Source organism: Oratosquilla oratoria, chromosome 7 (genome assembly GCF_046742065.1).
Source record: "Oratosquilla oratoria isolate Oo_2021 chromosome 7, ASM4674206v1, whole genome shotgun sequence".
Classification (NCBI taxonomy): Eukaryota; Metazoa; Arthropoda; class Malacostraca; order Stomatopoda; family Squillidae; genus Oratosquilla; species Oratosquilla oratoria.
Genome location: NC_134783.1, coordinates 82,438,759 through 82,456,185, shown reverse-complemented (window position 1 = coordinate 82,456,185; position 17,427 = coordinate 82,438,759). Strand labels below are relative to the sequence as shown.

Genomic DNA, 17,427 nt, shown 5'->3' with positions numbered 1-17,427 from the left:
TTAAAAAGTAATGAGAAATAAACATTTGTGAATGGATGCTAAGAGGAGATTGTATGAAGGAGTGATTGTGCCGACAGCACTGTATGGGGCAGAAACATGGAATATAAGAGAGGAGGAGTTTGAATGTGTTTGAGATGAGGTACCTGAGAAGTATGATGGGGGTTACCAGGCTGGATAAAGTGAGGAACAAGGAGGTGAGGAGGAGAGTGGGGTAATAAAGGGAGCTGGGAGATAGGGTTGATGAAAGAGTATTGGGATGATTTGGACACATGGAAAGAATGAATGAAGAAAGATGAGTAAAAGTGATGTGGAAAGCAGATGTGGAAGGAGTGAACATGAGGGGGCAACCAAGGATGAGATGGATGGATGGGGTAAAAGGGGTTCTGGGAAAGAGGGGAATGTCAGTTGAGGAAGGGAGAAGACAGAAGATAGGGGGAATGGAGAATGGTTGTATATGGATGATGCTGTAATACATGAAAGGAAGTGAATGGGGGATGGGGTGGTTAGGGAGTATGTGTGAATGATATTTTGACACAGCCCATCTTGTCTTTTTCTATATAAGGGGATGGATATGTGGGGTCACCAATTAAATAAAACGGCCTTTCTCTGGATGTGCTATGTCTTGCTATGCTGCTTCTGACCCAGGGTAGTGGGTGAGATGCAGGGATGATCCATCATCCAGGAGTCAAAGATAAGAGTGAGGGAGGGTGGTGGCTGGAAGTGGAGTATGTGGGATGGAATGTGTGGGAGTGGATTTTTTTTTTTTTTTTTTTTTTCTCTCAGTCTCCCTTAATACTCACTTCCAATTTGCTGCCATCCTCTCCCCTTGTACATCTCATTACCTTACTTTTACTCACATTTATCATTAACTTCCTTCTTTTGCACACCTTCCTAAACTCTGTCATCAACCTCCTTAATCCCACCTCTGATCCTGCTACAAGTGTCGTCATCAAACAACAAATGCCTTATCTCCCATTTTTCTCAATTTTCTTTAACTATCTCTAATCCCTGGTGCATTACCCTTGTGTTTACCTCTTGCACCACTCCATCCATGTATAAATTGAACAACCAAGGCAACATAACATATCCCTTACCTCAAAGCACTCACTTTTTTCCATTTCTAATTCTAACATAGGCTCTACTACTCTCGTAAAAACTCTTGACTGCTCTTAACAGCTTTCCCCCTATCCCATAATCTGCAATGCCTCCCATTGTGCCTTCCTGTCTACTCTGTCATAAGGCTTTTCCAAATCCATAAAACCACAAAAAACATCCTTAACTTTTCTTAAAGATTTCTCACACATCTGCCGTACCACAAAAATCTGATCCAGACAACCCCTAACTGTCCTAAGACCACACAGTTCCTCGCCAATTACTCCCTCTGTTCCTCTCCTAATCCTCTCAATCAAAACCTTCCCATAAGCCTTCCCAACTACACTCAACAAACTGATCCCTCTGAAACTACTACACTCACACTTGTCCCTTCTTCCCTTATAAAGCTGAACTATACATACAGTCCTCTAGTACTCTACCCTTTTTTGGACAAACATTAAACAAAGAAATAAGATTGTGTTACATTTTCAAATTCTATTTTCCAGCATGTGATGAGTTTTTCTCCAAACTTGAGGCCATCAAAATTGATACAAGAGCAATGCAACAAGAAAAAGAAGCCCTTAAGAAATTAGAGAATGTTAAGAAAGACCATGAACGACGTTTGCAAGCTCTACATGAAGTGCAGGAAAATGACCGTCGTAAAGGCCAACTTATTGGTAAGTGTATTTAACTTTTAACCCTTTAGTGATGCAAACATTGTACCATGGTACTACATGATGATATAGTGAAAGTGAAAGCTGTAATGGGAGGATGGGGAGAGTATTGAATGTTGAAGATAAAGACATTTTGATTAGGAGTAGGTGATGCCAGGAATATGACTGTGATGGGAAAGGAGAATGATAAGACTGAGGAAAGAAAAGGCACAAAGAGCATTGAAAGAGATTAAAGTTGGTGATACACCTGGGTCAGACATTTGTTACTGGGAGTCTGATAAAAGTAGTTATAGTGGAAAGGCTAATGGCTGGTGAGATTGTTTAGTGTGTGCCTAAAGCAGGGAAATGTTCCAGTGAACTGAAGAAGGCATGTTTAGTTCAGCTATACAAGTGTAAAGAGGACAAAAATTAATGCAGTAGTTTTAAGAAGAATTAGTCTGTTATGTGTAGTTGGTAGGGTGAATGTGAAGGTGTTAATTCAAAGAATAAGAAGGAAAGAGAATTGAGAAGAGCAGTGTTGGTGTAGAAAATGAGGAGGGTGCCTAGATCAAATTTTTGTGGTAAAACAAATAAGATGAGAGGGGGGAAAAGGTGGTGGATGGAAGTGGAGTAGGTGGGAGTGGATATATGCCTTTTGACTTGGTTACTTCCCTGGTAAAGGGGAAAAGCTCTTAGTATTGAGATAGAAGACAGATACAGAAGTTCTTGATGAAGTGTAAAGATGTTTGTTGGATTTTCAATGATTTGGAGAACACATATGACAGGGTTGACAGAGAGGCATTATGGAGTGTATTGTTAATGTATGGGATAAAGGGAAGGCTGTTGAGGGCTGTCAAAATTTTTAACATTAATAGTAGAGCATGTTGAGTGTCAATAATAGAGTGAATGGGTTTAGGTGAAGGTGGAACTGCACCAGGGTTGTTTAATGTCACCATGACTGTTAGATGTATACATGTATAGCATGGTGAGGGAGGCAAACATGAGAATGCTCATTATGGGTTTGGGTTTTGAAAGTGAGAATAGAGAAAACTGTGAGTTGAGCTAGTTGTGTTTCTGAATGATAATGCACTTCAAGTTGAATCTGATAGATTGAACTAGTTGGTGGTAGAGTTTGTGAGGGTATATAAAAAGAGGAAGTTGAAAATAAATGTGGCCAAAAAGGTAACACAATGTACAAAGGGTTATGACCATGGTAGGTTGGAGGTGAGTTTAAAAGGTGAAAGGCTGGAAGAAGTTGAGAGCTTTGAGTATTTTGGGTCTAAGGTAGCAGTGAATCGAGGAGTAAAGGTGGAGGTGAATTATAGTGTAAAGCAGGCAACTAAATATTTTGGGTGAATTAAAAGTGTTCATGGTACTCTATGGAGTTGAGAATTTGGAATTTGAAGAAGGAAAAAAGGTAGAGCCTAAACATGTTGAGATGAAATGTTTAAGGAGTATGGTAGGTGTTACAAGGATGGATAGAGTGTGAAATGTGAAGGTGAGGTAGTGAGTTGGAGTGGAAAAGGAGGTGAAATGGCTTGGGCATATAGGAAGAATAGCAAAAAGATTATGGAAAACAGAAGTGGATGGAGTGAATGTCAGGGGAAGACTGAAAATAAGATGTATGGATTTGGGTGAAAGGGACATTGAATGTAATAGGAATGTCTGCCAAACAAAGAAGAGTGCAAAAGATAAGAGTAAAGGGGGAAGAGTTGTCAATGGATAAAGAAATTATGGTGCTAAAAGGATTCTTCTTGTCTGCTTCAGTAATTATTTCAAGTGAATGGGGGGGGGGGTAGACATGCAATGAAGCAGTAGAGTAAACCAGCTGTATCTGTCAGACCCCTGCTTCTGCTGTGGGTGCTGAGTGATATGACAGGGAACAAGGATGACCCTTTATGTGATGCAAAGATGGGAGGGGTTATGGTTTGACTTGGCCACCCCCATTATAGTGTGGAAAAGGCTTTTTGTTATGTATGCATCTATTCTTGTCAGTACAATGAAATGCCACTCATATAACCAATAATAGTTTCTGTGCCTCTCCTATTATTCTCTTTAATATGATTTTCTGGCAATGTGTCATCCTTGTTTAAACTTCATATACTTCTCTGCATTTGCATTTGTGATTATTTCATCTTCCATGGTGTAGATCCATGATATCCTCTACTTACTTTGGCCCATTTCCAAAATTTTGCATTTCTCTGCATTGAATTGTATCTTCCTCTCATGGGTCCATTTGTAGTGAGCACTGAAACTATCAGTTGTTTTAAGAAATGGTTAGACAACTCTATGGATGGTGATGACAGGTGGTAATGGACATGGAATTGTCTAGTGTAGGCCTTTTGGCCTCTTGCAATCTCCTTCATTTTTTTTTTCTTATGTAAATCAATGTAGGTCTTCATGCAGTCATTTTTAGTCTTCTTCACATTTACTCTCCTCATGCTCTTATTGTCATTAACAAATGAGTTAGAGTAGCTACCTATTCCATTCATCATGTCACTTATGTAAATCAAGAACATTACTGGTGCAGCATCATATGGTATCTCATGTCCTTCTGTCCAGTCTGACATTTTATCCCTCTCTACTGTTGGCATGTGCATATGCTTCAGGGAGTCCATCCATTCCAATGTGCTCTCTTTAGGTTCTCTAACATTTTCCAAATTCCACATTGATATTTATTTTATTATATTTATTTATCTCATCATGACACCCATCCAATCTGGGATGGATGGGTTCATGCACAGTGTCTGAAAAAGGGAGGTATAGTGATGGTGGACTGGCTGGTGAGGTTGTTTAATGTTTGTCTAAAAGAGGGTAGAGTGCCGGAGGACTGGAGGAATGCCTGTATATTTCTGCTTTACAAGGGAAAAGGGGACAAGGGTGAGTGTAGTGGTTTCTGAGGGATCAGTTTGTTGAGTGTAGTTAGGAAGGTTTATAGGAAGATTTTGATTAAGAGGATTAGGAGAGATACAGAGGAAGTAATTGGTGATGAACAGTGTCGGATTAAGACAAGTTGGGGTTGTTTGGATCAGATTTTTTGTGGTAAGGCCGATATGTGAGAAAGCTCTAGGAATAGGTAAGGATGTTTTTTGGACCTTAATGGATTTGGAAAAGGCTTATGACAGGGTGGACAGGAAGACATTGTGGGAGGTTTTGCAGATATATGGGATAGAAGGAAAGTGGTTAAGAGCAGTCAAGAGTTTTTACGAGAGTAGCAGAGCCTGTGTTAGAATTAGAAATGGAGAGAGTGAGTAGTTTGAGGTAAAGGTGCGACTTCACCAGGGATATGTTATGTTGCCTTGGCTGTTCAGTTTATATATGGATGGGGTGGTGCAAGAGGTAAATTCAAGGTAATGGGCTGGGGTTTGGAGATAGTTAAAGAAAATTGAGAAAAGTGGGAGATAAGCCAGTTGTTGTTTGTTGATGATACTGAGCTTATAGCAGGATCAGAGGAGGGATTAAGAAAATGACATAGTTTGGGAAGGTGTGCATAAGAAGGAAGTTGAAGATAAATGTGGGTAAAATTAAGGTGATGAGATGTACAAGGGGAGAGGATGGCAGCATATTGGAAGTGAGCATTAATGGAGAGAGTGTGGAGGAAGTGGATAACTTTAGATAATTGGGTGTAAATATGGTGGGAAAGGGAGGAGTGGAAGTGGAGGTAGAGTGTAGATTGAGAGAAGCAAGCAAATGCCTTGGAGGATTAAAAAGTTTAATGAGAAATAGACATTTGGGAATGGATACTAAGAGGAGATTGTATTTACCTAGTTGTATCTTATGGGAAGGGGAGCTATGCTCATTGTGTCCTGTCATTGTATCTCTCCATATCTAGTTTGCTCTTAAATTCTTGTATTGTTTTTGCACACACTGTTCTTTCATCTAATATGTTCCATACATCCACCACTCTGTGAAGAAAGCTGTTCTTTTTCAGGTCTCTTCTATAATTGTCCTTTTTGAGCTTCTTTCCATGTTGTCTTATGTTTCTCTTATCCCAATTTAGTAAGTCTTTTCTATGAAGGACTTGCATGCCTTTCATAATTCTGTAGATGGTCAACAAGTCGCCTCTTTCTCTTCTTTGTTCCAGAGTCGGTAACTCCAATTTTAATTTTTTTTCTTCATATGTGAGTTTTGGTAGTTCTGGGGCCATCTTTGTAGCTGTTCTCTGGATTTTCTCAATCTTCTTTATATTCTTTAATTGTACTGGGTGACCATAGCAATGCTGCATACTCCAATTTAGGCCTTATCAATGTGACTAGTATTTTCTTTACCATTTCTTCATCCAAGTAGCTAAAAGCAACTTTTACTGATCTTAGCAAGTTATAGGTTTTGCCAACATTTTTGTTTATATGTTTGTCATGGGACATGTCTTTTGTGATGATCACTCCCAGGTCTTTTTCAGATCCCTCTTTCTTTACTTCTTTTTCACCAATTTTATATTAGGGTAAACTGTAACAAAACAAAAGTGTTTTTACTACCTGGTAGGCATGGCTTGAGCAGCTGAGGACAGCAATTTTTTTCAGGCCTCCTTTGGTAACTGCAGGAACACTGCTCACCACCAGTGTAACAAAACAGATGTGTTTTGCTGCATGGTTGGCATAGTTTGAGCGGCTGAGGGCAATGATTTCAGTCCAAAAGTTGCCTCAAAGGGAGTGGTTGGTGGAGGGGTGGTATATAGATGTGTGTGCTGAACTTGCTTGAAGTCAGTGTTGCTTTGAGCCAAATGGAATTTAGTGGCTTGATTCCTGAGGTTTGGTAGGTGTGGCTTGAGCAGCTGAGGACAATGGTTTTTATTAGGCGTGGGAACACTGCTCGCCACCAGTGTAATAAAACAAATGTGTTTTTGCTACCTGGTAGGCGTGGCTTGAGCGGCTGAGGACGACGATTTTAATTGGGCCTCTCTTTGGATTTGGCATGTGGAACATCGCTCACCACCAGTGTAACAAAACAAATATGTTTTGCTACATGTAATGGTGGTTTAGTAGGTGAGGTAAAGTCTCTACAGGACTTTGTTGGCTTTATTCAGGTACAAAGATTTTGTACAATCAGGTCATTGATCTAACACTGCTCATGTCATGTCTTAACCTCGATACTGCCTCCTACCAGGTACATAACCTGGGGAGTCCTTCCTGCCAGATTGGTGACCTGGGCAGTCCTATCTCTCAGCGACACAGCTGTAATAAAGGGGTTTGATGGGTTGCCGTATGTGAGATGCAATAGTTATCAAATATAGGCATGGGTGTTAGTTCCATTATGTAGGGGTTAGTTGTATGGTTGTTGGGTGTGGTTAGATATGGTGTATATACATTACATTCTGGTAATGTAATTGGGGTAGGTATGAGAAAGGATTCAATGGGTCTGGTGACATTAGGCATCTTGTGTTGTGACACCATGGGGGGCAGCATTGTTTGTCTTATTTTGTGTTTAGTCAAGTGTTTGAGATGGGGAAATCTGTGAACTCTGCAAGATTAGAGGTCTTGCTGAAGACAAGTACCATGTTGCATGTGTGTGGATCATGTGCATGGTTGGTGATAGTGATGGTTACATAAACTGCATAAGAAAGAAAAGGAGTAGGATTACAAGAAGCTGAGAGAGGAGTGGGAGGGAGTGAAGGATAGAGTAGGAGTGGAGGAGGAATGGGGATGTTTCAAGGAGGGCATCACAAGGTGTGCAAAGTTGGTGTGTAGAGCAAGGACAATGGGAGGAAATAGAAGGGTAGTGAGTGGTGGGATGATGAAGCAAAGAAGGTTGTAGAGAGGTACAAAGAAAAAAAGAAGAGAAAGCATAAGATAGAGGAGGCAAAGAGGAGGTGCAGATGTGAAATGGGGTAAAAGTATGACAGAGTGGAATATGTGGGGATGGAATGGGTGGGAGTGGATTTTATGCCTTTGATTTTGGCTACCTCCCTTGTAAGGTGGAAGAGCTGTTGGTATCTGTATGTATGTATGTACTTTTAATTTATTTATATATATATATATATATATATATATATATTTTTTTTTTTTTGTGTGTGTGTGTGTGTGTGTGAGTGTACTTTGTCCTGGTGTACACAATCTTTTCAGACCTGTCTTTTATATCATCAACTTATGAATAAAAACATACAGGGTGGGAACTTCCTCTTTTGAAAATAAAAGAATAAATAGATATTTCAAAAATATTTTTATTTTTTGCCTGCCTGTCACACAACACAGGAAATTTAATTGTACATTTTTAAGAAGAATATAATTTAAATGCCAGCCTCCATTTTTAATACACTGATTCAGACAAATTCAGAAGTTTTGGTCCACTCTTTCAAACATGTTGACCAGTTTATTGGCAATTTCGGTTCAGATGTTATTCTGTAGGTCTTCCAGTGTCTGTGGATGATCATTATAAACCAGGGATTAGAAATAACCCCACAGAAAATAATCACAAGGAGCTAAATCAGGCGAGCACACAGGCCAGTTAACATTCCCTTTCTGGGAGATCAGTCACCCGAGGAAGGCTTCTCTCAAAAAAATCCATTGAAATCCTGGCAGTGTGGGCTGTGGCTCCATCTTGCTGAAAACATACATTGTCCAGTTCCATTTCTTTGAGAGCAGGCCAAAAAAACTCATGGATCATTGTCAAATAACGGTCTGAATACACAGTTAAAGCACAACCATTTTCTTGAAAAAAGTAAGGGCTAATGATCCCTGCTCTTGAAACTGCACACCATACTATGACACAATCTGAATGAAGGGGCCTCTCATAAAGCTCCCTGAGATTTTTCACTCAAGTACTGCATATTCTGTTTGTTGACACAGCCACTAAGGTGAAAATGTGCCTTGTCAGAGAAGAACACAAGTGTGTCATTGGGTAAGGTACCAGCTGCTCACATGTTTATCAGATTACATAATAAAGTTCCATCAGATGTTGGAACAAAATCATTTTGTATGGGTGAAGATGGAGTTCATCATGAAGAATTCAATGAAGAGAATGTCCCAACATGCCAAGGGCATCTGCATATTTATGAGCAGAATGCTTGGGAGACTGCAGGATAGACTGATGAACTCGTTCAACATTTTCAGGTGTTGTAACAGTCCTCATATGTCCTTTCTTTGGGACACATTCCCCATTTCCATGAAGCCATCCACCCACAATAAAATCAATTTATGATCAGGAATATGGCCTTGCGGGGGAATTTCAAAGTGATGACAGGCACATTGTACCATGATGACTGAGTGGAGGTTAGAAAAATATGCCTCTATGGCAAAAGCAAGCTGCACTCTCAACCACAGCATGTTTGCAACTAAAAAGGCTATGGACACAAACCTCCCATCCAGCTCCTTCCATTGAACCCCTCCTCACTCCACATGACCATCCTTAACTACGCCTCCTTTTCAAATAAGGAAGTTCCTACGCCCCACCCTGTATAAGGTTTGTTACATATATTCCTTTCTTACTGAATGCATGTATATTATCTATTAGGACTTCCTTCTTCTCCAAGTATTTCATCCAACTGCCCTTCGTAGTTCTTTCATATACATTCACTCGCTAAGGCAGTGTGTATACATTGGCAGTAATACATGATTCTTGTTTATGTGACCAGAATTGTATTAATAATTTTAACATTTTCAGAACTTAATAAGGAACTTGTCGAGAGTGCCATTAAAGTTGTTTTGAGTGCTGTTGCTAATCAGATTGATTGGAATCAAATCAAAGAATTAATCTCAGAAGCTCAAGCACAAGGGGACCAGATTGCTTCAGCAATTAGAGCAATTAAATTAGAGACCAATCAGATTACCGTATGGCTTAGGTAAGTGTGAAGATGTCTCTTTTTATTTTCATGGTAGAATACCCATCACTGATTGATTATTGCTCCTTGGGGGATTCCATTGCACAATCTTCTGAGCCTCTGTGAGATAGAAATTGGATCCCCCACTCAAAATATTAGAGAAGTTTATTTTATTCTTATTTACTTTTTCTTGTATAAACAGATAACATATCAACATTTATTAAGTATTGTTTATTAAGATGTGGGGATGAAATGGGTGGGAAATGGCTACCTCCCTTGTAAGGGGGAAAAAGCCCTTAGTATATGTATGTATGCATTAAAATCCTATGTGTCTCATCTCTTGCTACATTGCTTATGACCCAGGACAGTGGGCAGGATACAAGGATGACCTGTTATCCATGAGGAGCTAAGATGAGAGGGAGGAAGGAAGTGGAATGGGTGGGAGTAGGTACGTGCCTTTGACTTGGCTACCTCCCTTTAAGGGGGAAAAAGCTCTTGGTATACAGAATGTAGAATAGATTATTAAAATACCTAACCTAATGACAATGAATTTCATATTTTAGTCAGGGGTCCACTTTCTATAGAGGAGGTTTATTTTCTGCTATAGAAAATGGACCCCAGGTCGAAGAGGTTGGTGTATCTCGGAAGGCTGCTCAGAGGATCTAATACCTGGAAGGCTTCCCGGTATCACATCATACAACAGCATTGGATCACGGTTGCAAAATCTATCTGAAAAAATACACTTGAAAATGGTTGTGGCTAGTGGGTGGGCATTGAGCCACCCAGGGTGTTGTGGACTTGACAGTCAAGGTTGCTAGTCATTAGCTTTCCTGGAGTCGAGGTGTGGGACCTTGTGATATCTGTTGAGCATATGGGTGTGTCAAGGTGGGGACACTCACAGTCCTAGTTTGCTAAATGATCTAGTGGCGGTAGGCCATGAATATACCTGTGGTAAGAGAGAGTGTAGGCAGTCAAACTGGCAGTCAGCAGACATGGCAGGCAGCTATGGCAGTCAAGCTGGTGGGTAGTGGTGGCAGGTGATCTGGCAGACAAATGGCAGCAGATGATCTGGCAGGCAAGTGGTGGCAGATACCTGTGGTAGGCAAGAGTGTAGGCAGTTGAACCGGCAGTGGGCAGGCAAGCTGTTAGATGGCAGACTTGGTAGGCAAACTGGCAGTTGTGCTGGTAGGCAGTGGCAGCAGGCAATCTGGCAGACAAATGGTGGCAGATGATCTGGTAGATGGAGTGTTGGTTGGCAGCAGTCAAGTGCCAGACAATCTGGCAGATCAAGTGGCGGCTGTTGATCTGGTGGGAGATGAGCAGCAGAACTAGGGATCAGAGGCCCCAAATTTTGGGCAGACAATATTAGGCTGGTTGAAGTAAACTGATGGAGAGAGTCGGTTTTATTTAGAAATGAATGTTGGGTGCCAGTAATGATAGCTTGCTTTAAATGCAAGAGAAAACGGGAGGAGGGATGGTGAGAGAGGTGACAACTGTGAGTTTCAAGTCATGCCCCAACTTGGTCTGCTTGCGGGGGAGGGGGAAGGAAGTGAGAAAGCAAGGAGAAGCAAGCAAGGCTCATGTATGATGCTCTGAGGCAATCTGAGTCTTCGGCATTTGTCCAGCCTTCATATACACATGGCCCATGCTTCTTTTTGGCATGAGGTCAAGTGAGATGCATGGGAAGTCATAGGCAGAGTGTTCTTACGCTGGTGACTCCCAAAGACAGAAGGTATGTGTTCATCATCATGTGGCTGGCAGGTTAGTCATCACTGGCCAATGCTGGTACTGCACATGTGTTCCTCAAAGAGGCTTTGTCCCCCCTTGTGGGCCTCAAGGAAGCTTTGGTTTAAGTCATGCAGCTGGGTGGCTTGAGCATGTCCAATGGGACCACTTGCGGGTCAGTGAGGTTGTGGGATGGCCAGAGAAGAGGTGAGGACAGTGAGGACTACTTCCTAACAGTGACAGTGCACTCTGCCAACCAGGAGTTTTGTAAACCATTACTTATCATTATTGTGTGTGTCAGTACATACATATATCAAGTGCTTTTTCCCCCTTACCTGGGTGGTAGTCAAAGTCAAAGGCATAAATCCACTCCCACCCATTTCATCCCTATATACTCCACTCCCATTAACCACCCCTCCCTCCCTCTTTTCTTGACTCCTGAATGATGGGTCAGAAGTAATGCAGCAAGACACAGCACATCCACAGCAAGGCAGCTTCGTTTAATCAGTGACCCCCATCTCCATCCCCTCATGCAGAAAAAGAGAAGACATTATGTATGTCAGTATCTATAATAGTTTTTGACAGGATGTGTTTGGAGACCGTATCAAATGCCTTATTTATGTTTGTTGCCACCATTTCTGTTCTGTCAGGTGGCACCTCCTTGTTGAAGCCTTGTTTTACTTGTTGGGTGAGGTTTGTGAGCAGTGTGTTGGTTGAATGGCCCCTTTTTCAATACATGTTGATTCGTTTAGGTAGGTAAGTACATTTTGATTCTTTATAAGCTCAATTTTTCTATCAATTTAGATATTGTGGAGAGGTTGGGTTTTCTGGCTGTTTGAATTTAGGATAGAGATGTATGCTCTATTACAGATTGTTGGGATGCTATTGTGCAACCAGGAATGGTTGAAGATATCTGTCAGTGTATTTTTTTTTGTTGGAGAAGGGTGGGGTAGCTACCTTGTCTAGTTTTATCTTATATGGTTTCTTATTTTCCTGTTTTTAGATGTCACATATTTGAAGCCTGTTTTGGGGAAATGTGAATGATGATGTATTGTTGTTTATTTAGAACACTTCCACACAAAAAAACAAACAAATTCCTCCACATAAAACACCACATTAAAATGATAGGTACAAAATCCCTCAACCATATTAATCTACCTCATTACATCATATAATCACACAAAAAAACAAAACATGAGCAGCATATTCCTCAAAAAATTACAACCTACCACTTGTATCACAGAAGACATCCATACAAAAACACATTCGCACTTAGATCACTAAATAAGCATTCTAAGACCAACCACCAAACTCTATTCCAAGGGTGGACAACCCCTGGCACATCTGCAAAACCTGGAACACTACAGAAGATCCCTGAAACTAAGGACTAAAGGGGGGGAGGGGACTGGTCCACTAAGGCCTTTTCTCAATAGGTTCCATGTGTTGAGCATAACACATATAAATAAAGGGTTGTACCTTTAAATAAAAAGGAGAAGGAGTACAAGAAGAAGCTGAGAGAGGAGTGGGAGGGAGTGAAGGATAGAGTAGAGCTAGGAGTGGAGGAGGAATGGGGATAGTTCAAGGAGGGAGTCACAAAGTGTGCAAAGATGGTGTGAGGAACAAGAAGGACGGGAGGAAATAGAAGGAAGGGTAGTGAATGGTGGGATGAGAAAACAAAGAAGGTTGTAGAAGAGAAGAAACGAGCTTTCACAGATTGGTTACAAAATAGGACGAGGGAGTCATATGAGAGGTACAAAGAAAAGGTGAGATGCCGGAGAAGTATGATAGGTGTTACTAGGCTGGACATAGTGAGAAACAAGGAGGTGAGGAGGAGAGCATGGATGGAAAGAGAGTTGGGAGATAGTATTGATGAAAGAGTATTTGAATGGTTTAGACACATTGAAAGAATGAGTGATGAAAGATTAGTAAAAGAGGTGTGGAAGGAAGAGGTGGAGGGAGTGAACATGAGGGGCAACCAAGGATGAGATGGATGGATTGGGTAAAAGGGGCATTGGGAAAGAGGGGAATGTCTGTTGAGGAAAGAAGGGAGAAAACAGAAGATAGGGGTGAGTGTAGAATGGTTGTGTATGGATGATGCCATGATGCATGGAAAGGAGTCGGTGGGGGATGAGGGAGTATGTATGAATGATACAGCCTGAAGGAATTTCTCCCTGTCTTCTCTTTTTCTGCATAAAGGGAAAGAGAGGGAGGGGTTACCGATTAAATGAGGCAGCCTTGTTGTGGATGTGCTGTGTCTTGCAACATTGCTTCTAACCCAGGGCAGTGGGAGAGATGCAGGGATAACCTGACATCCAGTAGGAGCCAAGAAAAATGGAAGGGAGGGGTGGTGAATGGGAGTGAGAGTGTGTGGGGATAAAATGGATGGGAGTGAATATGCCTTTGGTTTTGGCTACCTCACTTGTAAGGGGGAAAAAGAGAGGCTCCTATAAACATATCTTCTTTCCTTTATGGTGTAATTAGGTAAATACATTTTGATATATAGCTTTCCAACACATTTGCATCTAGAAAATATCATGCTATCAAATTTACCACCTACACTTCACTAACTCCCACTATCTTGCTCCATAGTTCCATAATGATTTTTTTTTATATCAGCATAATATTGTCCACAAAGATAGGTACAGGTGAGCTGTCAAGAATGAAATGCAATATAATACAACTTTTGCTCTGCAATCCATCAAATGTTCTTTGGTAAATTCCTGTTGACTTGTTTGCTTTTTTTTTTTTTTTTTTTTTTTTTTTGAGAGAGAGGGGAAAATGAGAATAAGTGGATAATAGATGGGAGTTGGATGGATGAGGGTGGGTGTGTGCTTTGGCTGGCTACCTCTCTTAAAAGGGGAAAAACCTTTTTGGTATAGATAGATCAATTTTAGGTACAACTTTGATTACATTTTGCATCCTTGTAAGTAGGTTTGGAACATGAGGAATTTAATATGTAAAGGATATGATGTTCTTTTCCAGTGATCCATATGATCAAGATGAAGATGACTTCCTATTAGATTCAGATGAAGAGCGAGAAGAAGGGCACAATAGTGAAAAAATGAGACCCATGCCTGTTGATATTCAGTTAGATAAATCAGCATTAGCTAATGCTAGAAGGTAATATTAATTTTTTCTCACCATTTGAATAATTTTGCCACAAAATACATATATACACAAAATAATTTGATATAAGGATGTATTACTTATCAGTTATGTCTAAAACTGTTATGTCTAAGGCTGATGGACTGTCTTATAATGATTGTGTAGTCAAATGCTGCCGTGCTATTTTTATATTTTTGCTATATAGGTACTACGATCAGAAACGCCAAGCTGCAAAGAAAGAGCAGAAAACAATAGATGCCTCTGCCAAAGCATTTAAGTCTGCTGAGAAAAAGACACGACAGACCCTAAAAGAAGTTGCAGCTATTACTTCCATCAACAAGGCCCGCAAAGTCCATTGGTTTGAAAAGTTCCTTTGGTTTATCTCCTCTGAGAATTTTCTTGGTAAGTAAAGATAGTAAAACATTATTTAAACTTAATAACAGTAATTGTTATACAACTGTTGCTCTTACATAGGTTCACTGAGAAAATATTGAGTTAAACCAGCAATACTGGACCTACTCTTCACATGGATAAAAAGTTGAATAGCCAGCATATACTGTTTACTGCTGGGATAGCAAGATCATGTCATAATAGAACTGACTATATTGTAGAGTATTATGTGGTAGAAGAAAACTAAAGATAAATGTGGGTAAAAGTAAGGTGATGAGATGTACAAGAGGTGAAAGTGGCAGTAGACTGGAAGTGAACATTAAGGGAGAGCGACTGGAGGAAGTGGATAGTTTTAGATACTTGGGTGCAAGTGTAGCAGGAAAAGGTGGAGTGAAGGTGGAAGTAGAATGTAGATTGAGAGAAGCGAGTAAATGCCTTGGTGGTTTAAAGAGTGTAATGAGGAATAGACATTTGGGAATGGATGCGAAGAGGAGACTGTATGAAGGAGTGATTGTGCCAACAGCACTGTATGGGGCAGAAACGTGGAACATAAGAGAAGAAGAGAGAAGGAGTTTGAATGTGTTTGAGATGAGGTGTCTGAGAAGTATGGTGGGGGTTACTAGGCTAGATAGAGTGAGAACTGAGGAGGTGAGGAGGAGAACAGGGGTGAAAAAGGATTTGGGAGATAGGGTTGATGAAAGAATATTAGGATGGTTTGGACACATGGAAAGAATGAGTGAAGAAAGACTAGTAAAAGAGGTATGGAAGGCAGATGTGGAGGGAGTGAACATGAGGGGACGTCCTAGGATGAGGTGGATGGATGGGGTGAAGGGGGCTTTGGGGAAGAGGGGAATGTCTGTTGAGGAAGGAAGGGAGAGGACAGAAGACAGAGGTGAGTGGAGAATGGTTGTATATGGATGATGTTGTGACTGCATGAGGAGGAATGGGCGGGGAAGTGGGGGGGTGGGGTAGTATGTGTGAGTAAATTTTGACGCAGCCCGAAGGGATTTCTCCCCGTCCTCGCCTTATATGCAAAGGGGGACGGAGAGGGGGAGTCGCCGATTAAATGAAGCGGCCTCGCTGTGGATGTACTGTGTCTTGCGACACTGCTTCTGACCCAGGGCGGTGGGCAGGGTGCAGGGATGACCCGTCATCCAGGAGGTGCTCAGATGAGAGGAAGGGTGGGAGGGGTGTGGAGTGTATTTAGGGATGAAATGGGTGGGAGTGTTTTTATGCCTTTCCCTTTTTGGCTACCTCCCTTGGAAGGGGGAAAAAGCCTTGGTATATGTATGTATGTATTATGTGGAAGTATAGGGAAGTGAGCCAGCTGTTGTTTGCGGACAAAACTGCGCTTGTGGCAGGATCGGAGGAGGGATTGAGGAAGTTGGTGACAGAGTTTGGGAGAGTGTGTGATAGAAGAAAGCTGAAGATAAATGTGGGTAAAAGTAAGGTGATGAGATGTACAAGGGGTGAAAGTGGCAGTAATCTGGAAGTGAGCATTAACCACTTCACTCCGGACTTAAATCTCGCGGGCAGCAGCCAATGCCAGCCGTACGACGTGTCGTAATAATACTCGCATCATAAAATATAGTCACCGCTTATATCGATCGTTCTCTCTTTCACCCGCGAATTTTGAAAACCACAGAGAATGGGATTCAGGGCACATTTAGGAGAATGTAAAACCACAGGGGCAACTACAATTAATATAATCAAGACGCCGATATGGCAGCGTCGCGAATCCACTTGCTCCTCATGACGCCTACGTAGGCGGCACCGTATGGAAGGGGTTAAGGGAGAGCAACTGGAGGAAGTGGATAGTTTTAGATATTTGGGTGCAAATGTGGCAGGAAAAGGTGGAGGTAGAATGTAGATTGAGAGAAGCGAGTAAATGCCTTGGTGGATTAAAAAGTGTAATGAGGAATAGAAATTTGGGAATGGATGCTAAGAGGAGACTGTATGAAGGAGTGATTGTGCCAACAGCACTGTATGGAGCAGAAACATGGAAAATAAGAGAGGAAGAGAGAAGGAGCTTGAATGTGTTTGAGATGAAGTGTCTGAGAAGTATGATGGGGGTAACTAGGCTAGATAGAGTGAGAAATGAGGAGGTGAGGAGGAGAACATGGGTGGAAAGGGAGCTGGGAGATAGGGTTGATGAAAGAGTATTAGGATGGTTTGGACACATGGAAAGAATAAGTGAGGAAAGACTGGTGAAGGAGGTATGGAGGGCAGATGTGGAGGGAAGGAACATGAGGGGACATCCTAGGATGAGATGGATGGATGGGGTGAAGGGGGCTTTGGGGAAGAGGGGAATGTCTGTTGAGGAAGGACGGGAGAGGACAGAAGACAGGGGTGAATGGAGAATGGTTGTATATGGAAGATGTTGTGATGCATGAGGTGGAATGGGGGGTGAGGTAGTGTGTGTGAGCAAAATTTTGATGCAGCCCGAAGGGATTTCTCCCCGTCCTCTCCTTTATTATGGGGGGACGGAGAGGGGGGGTCGGCGATTTAATGAAGCGGCCTTGCTGTGGATGTGCTGTGTCTTGCGACTGCTTCTGACCCAGGGCAGTGGACAGGGTGCAGGGATGACCCATCATCTAGGAGGTGCTAAGATGGGAGGGAGGGTGGAGGGGTGTGGAGTGTTTTCAGGGATGGAATGGGTGGAATTGATTTTATGCCTTTTCCTTTTTGGCTACCTCCCTAGTAAGGGGG

General features: G+C 41.6%; 1 protein-coding gene across 4 annotated transcripts in view; it reads left to right on the top strand.

Moving 5' to 3' along the window:
* The window catches only part of Clbn (Nuclear export mediator factor NEMF homolog Clbn), a 105,431-nt gene that overhangs the window by 41,164 nt on the left and 46,840 nt on the right, over positions 1-17,427 (top strand). For all 4 annotated transcript variants that reach the window (XM_076188456.1, XM_076188459.1, XM_076188460.1 and 1 more), the window contains exons 8-11: positions 1,599-1,769; positions 9,342-9,519; positions 14,206-14,343; positions 14,534-14,730. In XM_076188456.1, the coding sequence (XP_076044571.1) occupies positions 1,599-1,769; positions 9,342-9,519; positions 14,206-14,343; positions 14,534-14,730 (684 nt within the window). The remainder of the gene's footprint in view (positions 1-1,598; positions 1,770-9,341; positions 9,520-14,205; positions 14,344-14,533; positions 14,731-17,427) is intronic.